The sequence below is a fragment of the Gobius niger genome (assembly GCF_951799975.1).
Source record: "Gobius niger genome assembly, chromosome: 5".
NCBI classification, from domain to species: domain Eukaryota; kingdom Metazoa; phylum Chordata; class Actinopteri; order Gobiiformes; family Gobiidae; genus Gobius; species Gobius niger.
The window spans coordinates 34,565,450-34,580,755 of NC_136856.1; the positions used below are offsets into that span (position 1 = coordinate 34,565,450).

Here is a 15,306-nt window from a genome sequence, read left to right on the forward strand (position 1 = left end):
TTAATGGGATTCTTAACAAAACGCATCAGTTCGTGACATGACACGATTCACCCTCTGTTCGTGGAGTTCGCAGCGGAGCGCGTCCTTTCGTGATGAGGAGTGGCGCTTCGTAATTCAGCGTGAGGGCATTCGTGCAGCATTCGTACAGCATTCGTTGAGCAGAATCACTGTTTTCACGCACAAAATTGATGGAAACACACGCTACGCCGAAAAGTACTTTTTCGGACCTGCAGCAGCAAAAGGAAAGTCACACACACTCGGCCAGTCCGCGCTCCAGGCCCGGGACAGCAGCACCTGCTGCCGCCGCTCCTCAGGTGCTTTTCCTCCTCCTGCGATCGTTCCTCCTGATGTTTGGGAGCCAGTCCCTGCCACCCCTATTGCCCCCCCGCTGGAGAACCCCACTGTTATATATTTGTCACGATTTTCCCCGCGTTTGTGGGGAAAAAGGGACAGTAAGAAGTGCGCCTTTCCCGCGGTCCCTGAATGCATCTCCCACGCTGCCTCCACTGACCAAAACAACAGCGCGTGGTTGCAGCAGCTACACTATGGAGAAGTTAAGGCTTATTTACAACCTTAGACACGTAAAGCAAGCGGCGGTGGGCGCGGGGCAGGTGGAGACAGGCCTGTTTTTGTGGATTATGAAGTTTTTCCAAATGGAGCTGAGGACTGACCAGACGAGTGAGAATCATGGATAAAGAGGTTTAAGAGCAGCAAGTTCTCCGACGGATCCCCAGAAGATCGAGTGCACAGTGAGTGTAGTGTTTTTATGCTTATTCTGTGGAGTAAAGTCAGCCCAAGTCGTGGAGCTATTGAGCCCAACGAGTCAGGGGCGCACGGCGGAGCGAGATCTCTCTGCTCCGCCTCCAACCCGGTGTGCGCGGCAGGCGGTCTTGTCCACATTCGCCCAATTCTTGACAGATTTTTGACAGAACGCGACAATTCCCAATAACACGCAGCAGCACGTAACAGTGCGGGACGCATATTCGTGACCGTGCGCAATAATTCGTGCCATTAGGCTAATCGTAACACGCAGTAACAGGTCGCAACAGTTCGTGGCGGCGCGTGAAACCTCTACCCCCAAATCACTCACATTCGTGATCCTCGGCCACGAATGTGGATTCGTGGCATTCGTGACTTGTCGCCGTTATGTGTAAACGCAGCATAAGAAGGACAGGTTTGTGTGGACAGAGGATGAGATTGTGGCCCGGTCTCCATCTTTGGCTCTGGTTTGCCATAGTTACAACAGTGCCGTTATTCGCTAGAACAGCTTGATGGAAACACGTAAAATTCGCATCTGTTATACGCTTTGCTTTAGCGCATTTTGAAAAGATTCGCATTTTGTTTGATGGAAACGCAGTTTATGACTAATGATTTACATCACTATATGGACGAGGAAGCCTCCGTTGTTTAGCGCCTCGCCGCTAAAGGCAGCTCAGTGAGACGCTCTGAGCAGATGACCCGCTTTAAGACACGATACGCAACTCACAGAATGAATCAGTTTTGGAGACAGTCACGTGACCAGATGTTACTGAAAGAGGCTCTGACGCAGTGTTTCGAAGCATCTGCTTCAGGAAGAGCGATACAAGCTCCGGAGCCCTGGGCTGTTTGGCCATCACTAGAAAATAATCAAAGCAGCTTTCAGTGTGTGTTAGCCTTAAGCTGCACAAACTTCACAGATTTTCCCGCACCCACAGTGCTGCACTACTAAGGAACACCTGCAACTGGCTGTCCTAAAAATTAGATGGTGGAAATGGCCATGAGCAGATTCCAGAAAGTATGGAATGTAGCCAGGTGTTTATTGTAACCTCACCTGTGCGTGTTGTGTTCCAGGATGTTCTATGTGGCGTCGAGAGAGCACCAGCTGCCCATGGTGCTGTCCATGATCCACGTGCGCAGACACACGCCTCTGCCCGCTGTCTTTGTACTGGTCAGTGCTTCTCCTGTACAATGTTCTTGATTTCTTTCCAAGTAAATCAAGTCTCCTTAATAATTATGGAAAATATGCCTTCCTACTGTAATGGTGACTGAATTGATCTTTCGCAGAACCCCGCCCCAAAACGGTCATTGTCCAATCATAGATCATAGATCTCCCCCCATATAAACTGATGGTGCAGGACCCGTTTCGTGCAAAGCTAAAAAAAAACACTCACAAAAAGAGCCGAAAATCCACTTCTTGCCGGAACTAGCCAACATTAGCCAAGGGGGCGGGGCTTTTGCGAAAGGTCAATTGGCCCCATGATGTTGTTAAGTGTTTTGCCCGAGGACACACTCCCCCTTCCCCTTGTTCCCCTCGTGTCTGTGCAGTTCCCGGTGACTGTGCTGCAGGTATTTGTGGGAGACATCTACGGCCTGCTGAACTTCATGAGCTTCATGCGCTGGCTCTTCATCGCCATAGTGGTTCTGGGGCTTCTGTACCTGCGCTACACCCAGCCACACCTGCCCCGTCCCTTTAAGGTCAGCGCTGAATGAAAGCATGGGTGTGCACTAGGTCAGATATACAGGTGACTGCTGATGTCGAGGAGAGGTCTTCAGTCGGTCAGATGGGCGGGTTGGGTCTTTAGCGTTAGTGCACACTGGGTAAAATTGACATTTGTTTTTATGTGAAGCATGAAAATCCAAAGACAGTTGGGGTTACACTGTGTTGTTCAAGTGTTCCCTTTATTTTGTTTGAGCAGTGTATATTTATGCATTTGCAATGATCATAATCTTCTCTTATTTTTGTGCTGCTTTGTTTTCTTTGACTGCTGCTACAGGGTCTATTTCTGCTCCTTATGCTACTGGTATAACTTTCAGAGTTCATTTGGTCAGACACTGGGATCAGAGATGTTGAAATCTTTACCTTTACATGTTTCAACATCTCTAATCCCAGTGTCTGACCAAATGAGCTCTGAAAGTTATACTAGGGGTTGTTCCTCTTAGATAAATAAATTAATATCATATACAGGCGCTCGTCATATAATTAGAATATCGTAAAAAAGTGCATTTACTTCTGTTATTCAACTTAAACTGTGAAGCTAATATATGATATAGACTCATTACATGCAAAGTGAGATATGTAGCCTTTATTTGTTTAGCCTTTATTATGGCTCACAGCTTGTAAAAACCCCAAATTAAAAATCTCATAAAATTAGAATATTTTCAAAATGGACTGTAAGCCAAAATCATTAAAATTATAACAAACAAATGCTTGACATATGTTTTTGCATGTAATGGGTCTAGATCATATATTAGTTTCACATTTTCAGTCGAATAACAGAAGTAAATGCACTTTTTCATGATATTCTAATGATATGACGAGCACCTGTAATGGAATCAGACTCGAGCTTTGCAGCCACATTAAATCAATAACACCAGCAGCTTTTTACCTTCTAACAGCATTGCCAACATCAAAGTATAGTGTCTGTACCAGACTGAGACTAATCCATGTGTTTGTCTCCAGGAGGTCAGACTAATGTAACGGCTGCTCACTGTTAGACAACTTTGCCGCTGTAGCTGCCAGGGCTTTCAGCTGTAGCTTGACACGTGTGGGTGAAACATTTGCAGAGTGTCCAGACTTACAAAAAAGGGTTTGTGTTGATGTACTGGGGGTTGAAATTGGTTAAGATTCAACAAGTATCCAAAATAAGGAGACTGCGGAATCCATGGGCCAGCTCCAGTCGACCGAAGAACAGTTTCATACATCAGGAAGCTGGACTCCCTTCCTTCCCTGCCCGCCAGTTCCACAATCAAGGATGAGAGAAATAGAATTTCAAATCATTCACAAATGGTTTGACGAGTAAAAATTAAAAAAAATCTTTTAATCTTTTTTCTTTGAGGCTCATCCACACTTCCACAGACAAACACCTCTGTATTAGAGATTAGCTTACCTGGCTCCACCCACTGGACACCACCTAACAGACCAAACAGTGACTTACATTTCACCAGTTCAAAGCAAACATACACAATTATTTATCTTGAGCTTCATTTAACAGTGAAGTGCTTTGAGTCGCCTTGTGTTCGAAAAGTTTTAAAGATAAAGATTAGTACAACATTTGATATTAAAAGTATTATCAATATCCCTCCACACACAGGCTCAAAGCCCAGGGACCCCCAATAGCCTAGAGTTCATTTTGAGGCCGGTGGTCTCTTAAAGAGGGGGTATTATGCTTTTTTCAATCACATAGCACCAGTCTATATCACACTACAATGATGACAAAACCTTCTGTTGGTCTGTAAATGCAGTAAATTAGAATAACTGCCTTGTATAAAATTGCTCTCTCAAAATGGCTGTAGTGAATGTCTTGAAATAGGCCTCTGTCTCTTTAAGAACCTCTGACCCTTTCCGACACGCCCCCTCCACACGCTGTCTGTGGCATCAGTGGGGAGGAGGTTCTGCTGAGGAGCAGTGGTTGGTTACTCGGCTGGTGACGAAAGCTCGGAGGCGTCTCCAGGAGGTGGGGGCGTTCCTAGGAGGACTCAGGCAAACCTATCCCTAAAATGGCCGCCATCAGAGTTTTTACAGATTACTCAAAAATACGTGAATGTGCCAAGACAACACTTCAGGCATGTTTTTAATGAGGGAATGACATAGTAACATGATGTAAAGCTTGAAAAAGTCGATTTTGCATAATACCCCCCCTTTAACATACGTACCATGTGTGTGCAGGTGCCCCTGTTCATCCCGGTGGTCTTCTGCATCACCTGTTTCTTCATGGTGTTCCTCTCCTTGTACTCGGACCCTCTGAACACGGGCATCGGGTTTGCCATCTCCCTCACCGGGCTCCCGGCCTACTACATCTTTATCACACCCCATCAGAAGCCCCTGTGGCTGCAACGGGCGCTAGGTAAGCAGTGGTGTTGTCTTCAACTGTTGAGTGGGAATACCGTATTGTTTTAGCGGGACACCAGACTGGGGAGACAAACGTTAACCCAATGAATTAGTGAGGGCCTTACTCTTAGTTTCAAGCACAAGCAGAATTCCACAGTAACATATCTGTAGCTGTAAATAAAAATAACAACAACAAAATTAGCCTACAAACCTCGACTCAGTTCCAGATTCCGATTGTGAAGAGCGTTCAGGTGCCTCTTGAGATTGGTGGTATTCTTTCCACAGAGCTTGTGGACACATTTACTGACCCTGCATTCTGTTTTCCTTTCTGATGGATTATATTGAAAGTATGCCCATAGATCATCTCCTTGTGTCCAACCAACAAGCCCCTTTATTGATGTAGTGCGCTGCATGCCGGGTGGTGGGCGTACCCAAACAAGGAGCAGCCTATATGACAAGTCGGAGTCCAAACATTGGCAGGAGAACAACTAAGAAAGGTTTCCACATGGCCGTCACAGTTTCCTGACCGAAACACTGAAGATCTGTGGATAGACCTTGACTTCATTAGAGGCGCGTTTCTGGGAAATGTAAAGATAGAAGCGCACAGATGCTTTCTTTGCACTGGTAGGCGTTATTAACGGGTAAAAGAGTGGTTGAAGCTGAATAAATGAGGACGCAATCGTGAGAGCGCCATCTCATAAGAGCGCTTCATTCACTGAGTTTTGTCATAAAGCGCCAGGTCTGGACAGGAGAACAGCAGCTCCACAGGTGTCTGGTCAGCCCTCTGACCGCTCAGCTGTGAGGAGGTCACTGAGCAGAGTCTCATGTTTGAGCAGCACTGGTCTTGGCTCAGTTGGTTCAAACATGATCAAGGCCTCACGTCTTTCTGCATTAGGCCTGACTTAGTCTTAGTTCTGATTATAATCCTGGGTTTGTCCTGACATAGTCCTGGCTTAGTTCTGTTTTTTCCTGGATTAGTCCTGTGGTTATTGAACGTAGTTTTGACAGAGCAGGTCTGTAATGACATATTATTTTATTCATTTGATTGCTATCAGAAGCTAGTAGTTGGGCGTTGGTGCGTATTGCTGCAATGATGTGTTTAAATATGTTTTGCCACAGTCTGTCTTGTGTAAGGAGGCTCACCAAATCAGGCCCAGTGGACAATGACCTCTGAGAAATGTGTCCCAGTATAAAATGTAATCACATAGCCCTGCTCTACACAGAGTACAGTGTCCATGTGCCCCATCCACGAGTCTGGTTAAGGTCAGGGAATGTTGTATAATAAAGTTGTGTAATGAAGTTATACGATTAAGCATTGGTTTCTTGTGTGCAGACGGGGTGAGCCGGGCCGCGCAGATCGTGCTGGAGGTGGTCCCTGCTGACTGAACACATCTCACTGCTGTGAAACAGAGCCTGTACTGAACATACATATGAATGTGTATAATGTGTATAACTCCCATTCATTTTTTACATTGTACTGTAAATATATGCCACATGAAGAATGATCTTACATTTTATTTAGTTTGACTTTTTATTTCATCTGTATATTATGTTGTCTCTTCCACAAAGCACCAAAGATATAAGTCTTATTGTACATTTAGCCTGGAATAGGATTGTCATGGTCAGGCATCCGCAAACCTGGAACAGCCCAAACAAGAACGCGCCACACTGTGCATGCTTTAGCGTCATCTAAAGACAAACCAAAACTTATCACTTAATGAGCACATGGCTGACATGCTGATGTTTTACAGAACATCACGTTTTAGTTTTCTATTTTGTTTTGCATTATGAGCCCAGGGCCCACTTTATTATGAAGCAGCTTTGAAAGATTAGAAAGCACTGACACATTTTAGTCTGAGATTTTAATACTAAAATAAACATTTAGGCGATTTTAACTTATTATTTATATCATAATTGCACCAAGACACACCAAATGTGAGTCCATCCCAAGTGAAAATGTCCAAATTGGGCTCAAAATCCCAATATTTTGTGTTTCCACCAGTATTTTCCGGCATTACCGTAACCCTCTGGGCCATGGAGTCAACCAGATCTTCACTGGTCGTCACTGGACCGCTCTCCCACTCCTCGGTGACCACATCACAGACCTGGTGGATGTCAGAGACCCTGGGCCAGATCTTATGACTGGCTCACTCAAAACACAACGTGGTTCACGCGAGATCTTGCATGTGGTGCAAGAAAAAGAGGCCGGCTGAGGCTTCTTTTGCAGCCTTCACATTATTTTCCTCTTTACATCCCGTTTCCTTATCTTCTTCCTTAGAATCATGTCAGATTTTGCCTTGAAAAGTCTGTTTGAGCATAGGCTACGCACGGGCTTACTTTGATACAGTAGATCAACGCGCGCCGCACACCCCTAACACCAAAACAACAACAGTTTTCCATAAATAAACCACACACGCCTTCAAGAGCCACAACCCACGTCTAATCTGAGTTTTAAGGAGACATTTACATGGTGTGTCAGGGTTTACCTCCTGATGGATGAAGAGCAACAGCGGCGGTCGTTGCAATAAGCCTCATGTTTCCTTGTACATTGTTGCTCCTCATGTAGCCACAGCTCAGCCCAAAAGAAAGAAGCACATTTCACAAATGGGGCGAACAAACTTTTCTGTTTTTTCCAATTCAGCCGCTCCAAGAATCCTGCAGCTGTAGCTCAAATGTTCCAACAAGCTAGTTTTCTTGCAACTGCTGCATAACTCTGTAACTCCTCCGCAGCCGATATTACAGTTTCTGATCAACTTTGCGCATTCGAACGGTGTCCAACGCGAGGCTGCTGCCTCTCTTTCCCCGCCCACTCGCAGACAGCGAGTGTCTGCAGCAGCGGAGGGACACTTTTATTTCTTTCATCTTTATTAAACAGTACACGCTGCATTGTGTATGTTATTAAGTATTTACAGGAGAACCCCCCTCGCAAACCACCGCCTTCCGCAGGTCTGGGGAAAGCATGGGGAGGGGGCGGCACCACAACATCGCGATGAGAGTCTGTCCACCCCCTGTCCTGCCCTCTTTTTGCGGCCGGTATGACACTGAAGATTGCAAGCAGCGCCCCCCGTCTGCGCACTCGTCTGCGCACTCGTCTGCGCACTCGTCTGCGCACTCGTCTGCGCACTCGTCTGCGCACTCGTCTGCGCACTCGTCTGCGCACTCGTCTGCGCACTCGTCTGCGCACTCGTCTGCCCTACAGCCTGCGCTATGAACCACAAGACCACTTGTGTTTGGGATGGCCCACTGATGCTCTGTAGGGTTTAGAGACATGTCCATAACCGTTATCCTGCATTTGGAGTCATAATCATATTAGAGTATGCCCCTGTGACCCACTTTCTGAAGGAAGGGGAGTCCACAGCTCATCCCCCCTCAACACCCACAAGAGAGAGCCACACTTGCCCTGGCTTGAAAAAGGCAGCTCTTCCTTTTTTATTTCTTATTGCATTAAACTGTTTTATGCTGCATTTGCTACAGTTACAACGCCTGTGAAAGAAAAGTCTATGACTGTGCGTATTTGTGATGTTGCACTTCGCATCATGTGCTTCATTAGAGCTTGTCTTTTTCATTCCTAATTTTGATGTTTTTCTGTAAATATGAGGCCAAATGTGATCAAATAAACTTGAGAAGCACAGAAGCTGTTCCCAGTGCCACGATCTGCCTGACTGTTGTTTATCCTGCGTCTGATGCACGGGCATCTTTTACACGCCGCCTCCAAAAGGAGAGAGATATGGACTCTCATTCATGTGTGTAGAGATGGAAACAGGATCTGTAGGGCAGGCTTACGCTTGGATTTTTGGTCAAGATCCTTTAAGACAGTTTATGGAAATATGTACCAATGCTTATGCAAAGAGCCACATTATATCTAACATACCCAATCATGTGTGGCAGTATGCCTGCAGGCGGGCACTGCCAATTGTAGTTTTGACGGCGATTAGCTGTGCATATCGGCCGTCACCGTCAAGTATAATTTCCTGTTTATTGTTTGACCTCTGACTTCCTGTACACCCGGTCTCCCGTCTGTTGGTTGTTGCTCCTCGTCGCTGTCCATTTTAGGTAGTATATAAAAGTTGCTAGCTAATTCATTTTCATGTTTAGTTGTCGTGGCGCCGTCATGGACCTCTCCCTGTAACCAGACATACTAGTTGCTGAGTAGATTCGCTGCAGTGACTCAGGTTTCGCTGTCAAAGCCTCAAGCCATGGAAATGCCCCCGCTCAGGTAGGGGGTCGGTCCATTAGTCCGACGTCTCATTAGTCCGAAAATGTGCCATTGAGTATGGGTTGAAAAATAAAATTAGGTTCAGGCCAGAGTCCACTGACCTTAAGGTTAGGGCCAGTGGTTGTATACGGCTCTGTAATCCACAACACAACTGGGTTAGAGATGTCGGACTAATTGGGCACCTCTGCCCAATGGTCATCTTTGGAATAATGAGACGTCGGACTAATGACATGGCACCTCAGGTTGGTGGCAAGGTCCTATTTAGTCAGAATATTCTGGTAAGCTGTACTCGTGGTAGTGACATGCCTTTGTTCACATCTGTAGACGCCTTCGGTCAAGGACTTGTCGTCACTGCCGCCGGCCTTTTTCTCTGCCGTCGCTTTTGTTTGGTTGCTCACTGTCACAGGAATTCTACACCTGTGGTAACTTATGGTAACTGGAAATACGGACAAAGAAACAAATGACTCAACAAGAACTGTGAAACGACCTAATCCTGGTCTCAATGAAAGAATGTCAAATAAATTCAAGTCTTGATGAATCGCCATTGCCGCTGTAATCTATTTTATCAACAATTAACCTACGTGCTTTACTGGTGCTCATCAGGCGTTGATTGGCGTATTTTGTGTTAAACTGCGAAGCCCAAACTGCTCGCAATGCCACACATGCAAAGAGCCGCACTCTGATAACCATGGGTCTGTCTGAACAGGGAAGGTTATGGTCTGTGAGGTTTGTATGTGTTAGAGTAGGGAGTTCCAAGGTCGCGGTGCAGAGAAACTGAAGGCTTTGTGGCCCATGAGCAGACGGAGTGAGGAGAAGGTCCCGGGTGTTTGAGATGGAGTGTAGGGTCTAAGCAGGTCAAAGAGGTTATTGATGGCTTTGAGCAGAAGGACTTTAAAGTGGATTCTTTCCAGAACGGGCAGCCCTGAATTTGGTGAAGGTATGGGTGTGAGATGTGCTGAAGATGGGATCCTGGCAGATACCCCTGATTCCACATCTTTCTCCTGTTCACTCAGCTCCACTTTGCTCCAGACGCCTCCGAACGGCAGCGACATCAACGACCTCTACCTCCTCTTCAGGCCTGGGCCTTTCCACCGCTGCAGCACGAGGAGCCTCCTCATGAAATAATAAAAAGCTATTTAGGGCCAAGCGAGCTGTAAACTGTATACTGATAATTTACAGAAATAACATAAAGACATCCATTCAGATGTATGAATATACCAAAAAAAGGTAATAATAATAAGACAAACACCAATACAAAGTGTCAAATATACAATGCTCATACAATGATTTCAATCTTTGCTCAAATACTCATCCTTTAATTTATGTTTTAGTTTGTTTTTATACACTGATAATGTTGTGGATGAATCCAGAAGATGAATATATCGGTTCCATACTTGAACTCCATAATATCTAATTGTCAGTTGATCACAAGATGTATTATATAATGGTTTTTGATAAAGGTTCATTATGTCTCATTAGTTTAAACTATTGAAGATTGTTCTTTCAGTAAGACAGAAGGTTTGTTTACCCGCTTTAAGGCAGGTAAGAAGGAATGTGAAAGGGAGACAATAGATAAACAAGAGCATTAAAACAACAAGCACTGCAATAAAATGCCATGTCGGATCATTGCAAGAGGAAAAACCACATCACGAACTGGGACAATGCCAGTAACAAGTGTCAGCGCTGGATCAGAGAAACCATCGAGATCAGGAAACGTGCGGCAACGTCTATGAACCGGGACGACGGAGCGTACACCTTATCCCACACCTGGGATGCCGTCCTGAAGAAGGCGTACGGGACACAAGCTCTCCTTACTGACTCGTAGATCCATGTAAGCTACTACTACAGGAGGTGACCCAAACTTTTCAAATGTCTCACTCACAGAACAATCTGCACCAGTATAGCCGGGCCGTGTGAAGTAAGAGTGGGCCGGAGACCAGCCTTGTTGGGCAGATGCAGATCATGTAACATTATTGATGTGTTATAGTCGTTATTTTTGACCCAGGCCATGTGCGAGGTGGGCGGCCTCTCACATTTCAGTTTAGCCTCTGGTCCTCTCAGGTGTCCTCCTGTCCATACAAAGCCAGACTCGTCCTCCTGTCCTTCGATTGTCCAGATTAGATTGGACGCACCTCTCATCTGTCCGTCTTCAGGGCAGGCTCTGGTTGTCCGCGGTGGGCCGGTTCTGTAAGTGTCCGTGCAGTGGTTGGCGAGTGCTAATCAGGCCTGATTGGCTGAGTGCTGGATCCATGCTAACACGGTTAGCTTCATTGTTCGCAGTATGGCGCGCGCCTTAAGGAATGGTGTTAAGAGCGTTTATCTGCTCTTCACAGGATGAGATGGGATTCAATCATTTAATGTTCTTCCTCTCGCTCAGACGCCAGACCAAAGTTTAGCTCCAAACTCGATTTCAAACTTCTCTCTGACTCCTGCGCCAACTCAGGAGGCAATTAGTCATGTCAGAATACAGTTTCCTATTCAGAGCTTGACCATACCGCGTGGCCAATGAGGTGGTCAAATACGAGGTGGAAATGTTCAAACTTTAGGACTTGTATCTGAAGCTGTTTAAATGAAACACTATGCATTAATGTATTGGGAGGGACAGGAGGGAGGAAATCAAGTATTCTAGACTTTCTGCAGGGGGACAGTCGCACCAGCTCTGCCTCAGGTCCTGACATGCTGAGCCACACTGAGAGCCACACCAGACCTGACCAGCCCTGTCATGTGACTCTCATTATAACAGAAGGGGGCAGCACTAGCATACAGCTCATACATAATAATATACTACAGCTGCACTTATATTCTCTCCTCTGATTAGATCACACGTATGTTCTCTGGGGGTAGGTGTCTGAATTTACATATTAAGAAAGTTTAAAGGGCCTAGACGCCATTTTATACTCACTACTGCCACCTCAGGCCATACGTGTAACTGCACCTTCTATATTAAGCTCGTGCATGACGGCACTTCAGACCCGAAGTAACACCGTTTTTAGTGACAGTGCAGGATTTTAGAGGCAGTTGTGGTGAACAGGTCTGAGCTCATTCTACACATTAGGACATGGCTGGAACATGTAGGGGGAGGAAAATACTTGAAATACTAAAAAAGCTATTTCTACGTGTGTGTGTGTGTGTGTTTGTGTCTCGGGTTAGCAGATTGACACTTGATGACTCAGGACTCAGGAGTAAAAAAAGCTGGATCGGTGCATCTCCAGTTCAAATGGCCTAATAAGCCTCTCCGATTTCAGATATTCCCTGGATGCAATGGGCCCTGGAGATGAATACAATCACTATATTGGATGGAGAGTTGACATTTTGTGCACGATAAATTGAATAAAGTTCTCAGTAAATCCTGCCTATAAGCTGTTGTACAGTTGTCGGAATTACAGCCATCAGTCTTGTAAACTGAGAGCTGCTGATTAGAATCGACGTCTGCAGATCTAAATCAATTGTGTGTATTATGTTTTAGTTTAACGTAGCTGTGAAGGACACATCAGGCTCCAAAGTCTAGCATTTATTGATGAAAGTAAGTGCATTGACGAAATGCATTGTTAATCAAATATTTTATGTCATTATGCCAAATCATGCTTTAGCTAAATCTAAAACCCAATAAACTAAACAGAACGTCGCCTAAGAGCTTAAAGAACATTTTCAAGTCTGCATTACGTTTAACTTAGATCACGATTATTTACCTAAATGCTAAAACATAAATGTGTGAAATTCAGCACATGGATTAGTGAAGGGCACGTTTCTTTTGTTAACTTCATAAATATCAGAAAAATACTAAATGATGCTCTTGTACAAACTTAGGACTCATTACCGTTGAACATTAAAACAGATCTTAAACTTTATAAAACCGATGACAAAATGACCTGGTTACAAACATTCATCGAGACCAATTACAGGGATTATGCAGAGTTTAAAAATGTTCACCACAACTGCCTCTAAAAATCCTGCACCGTCACTCACAAAGGTGTTAACTTGGGTCCGAAGTGTCGTCATGCACAAGTTTAATAAAGAAGGTGCAGTTACACGTAAAACCTGAGGTGGCAGTAGTGAGTTTATAATGGACAACTTGCATCTAGTCCAGGGGTGCCCAAACTTTTCGTCTCCGATGGCCAAAATGAAAAAGTGCCTAAGTGTCGCAGGCCAATCAAGGCGATGTCAGTGTGAGACACATAAAACTGCAAATAATAACAGTTACTTAATTTTCTTTTTTGGTATACATTTACAAAAGTTTTAGTAGAGCAAAATCAATTATTGTAGCAATATATTGCAACAACACCACCTGTACCTGCACTACCTACAGTGACTTTACCTCATTCATTTCTTTAAGTCAAAGAAAATGCCACATTAGACCAATTTGAAAGTGTCAGTTCAGCATAAATTCTTTTATAAAGTCATAGATGTCAATGACCTTTGCAATAAAATTTGGAAAAAGTTGGGAAGTTGATGCTACGACGCTCTATGACTGACAAATACCAAGACACTACAACAGTGTTTAACTTAACTTTGCGAAAGGAGTGAAACAGCGCCCCCAATTTGACGCTGGTGGCCAAAAAGTGTACTGCATCCATATTTGCCATTGAGAATGAATGGGAGAGAGTTCACCAGATGCGGCGCAAAAGTAGGTCACTCTCTGGCGGGCCAACCTAATTGTCCCAGCGAAATTTGGCCCGCGGGCCCCACTTTGGGCAACCCTGATCTAGTCCCTATAAAGGCACACTGTGTAACATTTTGGACTATAGTGTTTCCATTAGTACAAAACACTCCTAATGAGCAGCTCAACACAGAGATTTTTTTTTAATTTTTTTTCATTCAAAAGTGACATCATACAATCACAATAAAACCGCCAAGCCAATACAGTATGAATGAAACGGAGCAGAAGAACAAGTCTTATAATATCTGCCCCTTTTGTTACTTCACACTTTACACTTCACACTGTTGTCTTTTTAAAAATATGTATATACATCTACATAGATATATTTACAGTCTTATATATATTTACAGTATTTACAGATGTTTTTGCATTGCATATTCAGTTATTTACAATATATAAAATACCACACCGTCGTAATCATGAATGTTTACAAACGGTCAAAGAGAAACAAACCGCTGTATTCATGTTTGTTCAAATCAAATATCCCACATTATTCATGCCCAAGTACTTCATGCTTCTTTAACATTGTAGCTTTTCTGGTCTTTTTCAATTATGAAAATATCTGAAAAGCTTCTAGTTCAATTTGATTTATTGGGTAAAAGTGTGGCTTTAAAGATAACATGTAAATCTCGGGCCCCTGACGCCTCCACGCGCTCCGTCTCAGCGTAGCATTCAGAAAACATTCATGCTTGAGGCCCAATGTGAAATCACAATACTTTTCAACAACTAGCTTTGTCAAAAGTTATGACATCCAAAGTTCCCCCTGAAAAAAACATTGGTATCTCATATGGCAACAAAAGAAACCCAGAATTTTAAAACCTGGCAACACATGTCTTTGTCAAAAAGATCTGCAATTTCCATATTCAAATATTAAGGCAGGTTGAAAACATCACGCAGGGATCAATGTGGAGATGTTTTGCAAGTTTTCTCCCTTAACAAAGACAAACTCACCCCGTATGACGCTTATTTTATCACATTGTGTTAAGAGGGAGCCTTAAATGTCATTAACCCAGACATTTTCTCCAGTTCGACTTCACCCAAATCTAAAAAAAAAGCTTGAAAGTGGCGTCCAAAAGCGTGACCTAAATGAGGATGAAAACACAGCAGAAAAAAGGATCAGAAGAGCGACAGAAACGCAACAGAACAGACGACAAAAACACATGTGGCTTTTGTTGTTATGGTGGCCATTTTGAATACCGAAGTAGAATTATGCAGTACTACAACCAGACTACAGCATGTAACAATATCTCCACTCAGGATATTAAAGAAAGATAACTGACTCGTAGTCATTGCTAAAAACACGGCCCCAGAGACGCACGTTTATGTGAAGAAACCAGTGAGTCAGTGTTTAAGATGCTAGCATGCTACTGGTTAGCATTTAGCTTCATGAACTCAGCTCTGACTTCTCCAAGAGACAGTCCTGAACCACACTCCAAACCGTGGCCACAACATGTGACAGAGGTCTGAGCTGTTGCTGTAGTATTTCCTCAGTGTCCATACATGTGAGCCACACATGTGTTTATCATGTTGAAGCAATTGACAGTTGCTAACCGGTAGCATGCTAACGTCTTGAGCAGCTTAAACACTGACTCAGACTGAGACTCTGTTGACATGACAAACTGTAAA

At 44.2% G+C, this 15,306-nt stretch overlaps 1 protein-coding gene across 1 annotated transcript in view; it reads left to right on the forward strand.

The window, feature by feature from the left end:
- Positions 1 to 6,320, forward strand: part of slc7a11 (solute carrier family 7 member 11) — a 32,232-nt gene extending 25,912 nt beyond the window's left edge. The window contains exons 10-13 of the mRNA XM_079557284.1: positions 1,831 to 1,927; positions 2,305 to 2,454; positions 4,646 to 4,823; positions 6,141 to 6,320. Coding sequence (XP_079413410.1) covers positions 1,831 to 1,927; positions 2,305 to 2,454; positions 4,646 to 4,823; positions 6,141 to 6,193 — 478 coding nt within the window. The 3' untranslated portion in view covers positions 6,194 to 6,320. The remainder of the gene's footprint in view (positions 1 to 1,830; positions 1,928 to 2,304; positions 2,455 to 4,645; positions 4,824 to 6,140) is intronic.
- Positions 6,321 to 15,306: the final 8,986 nt, after the last annotated feature.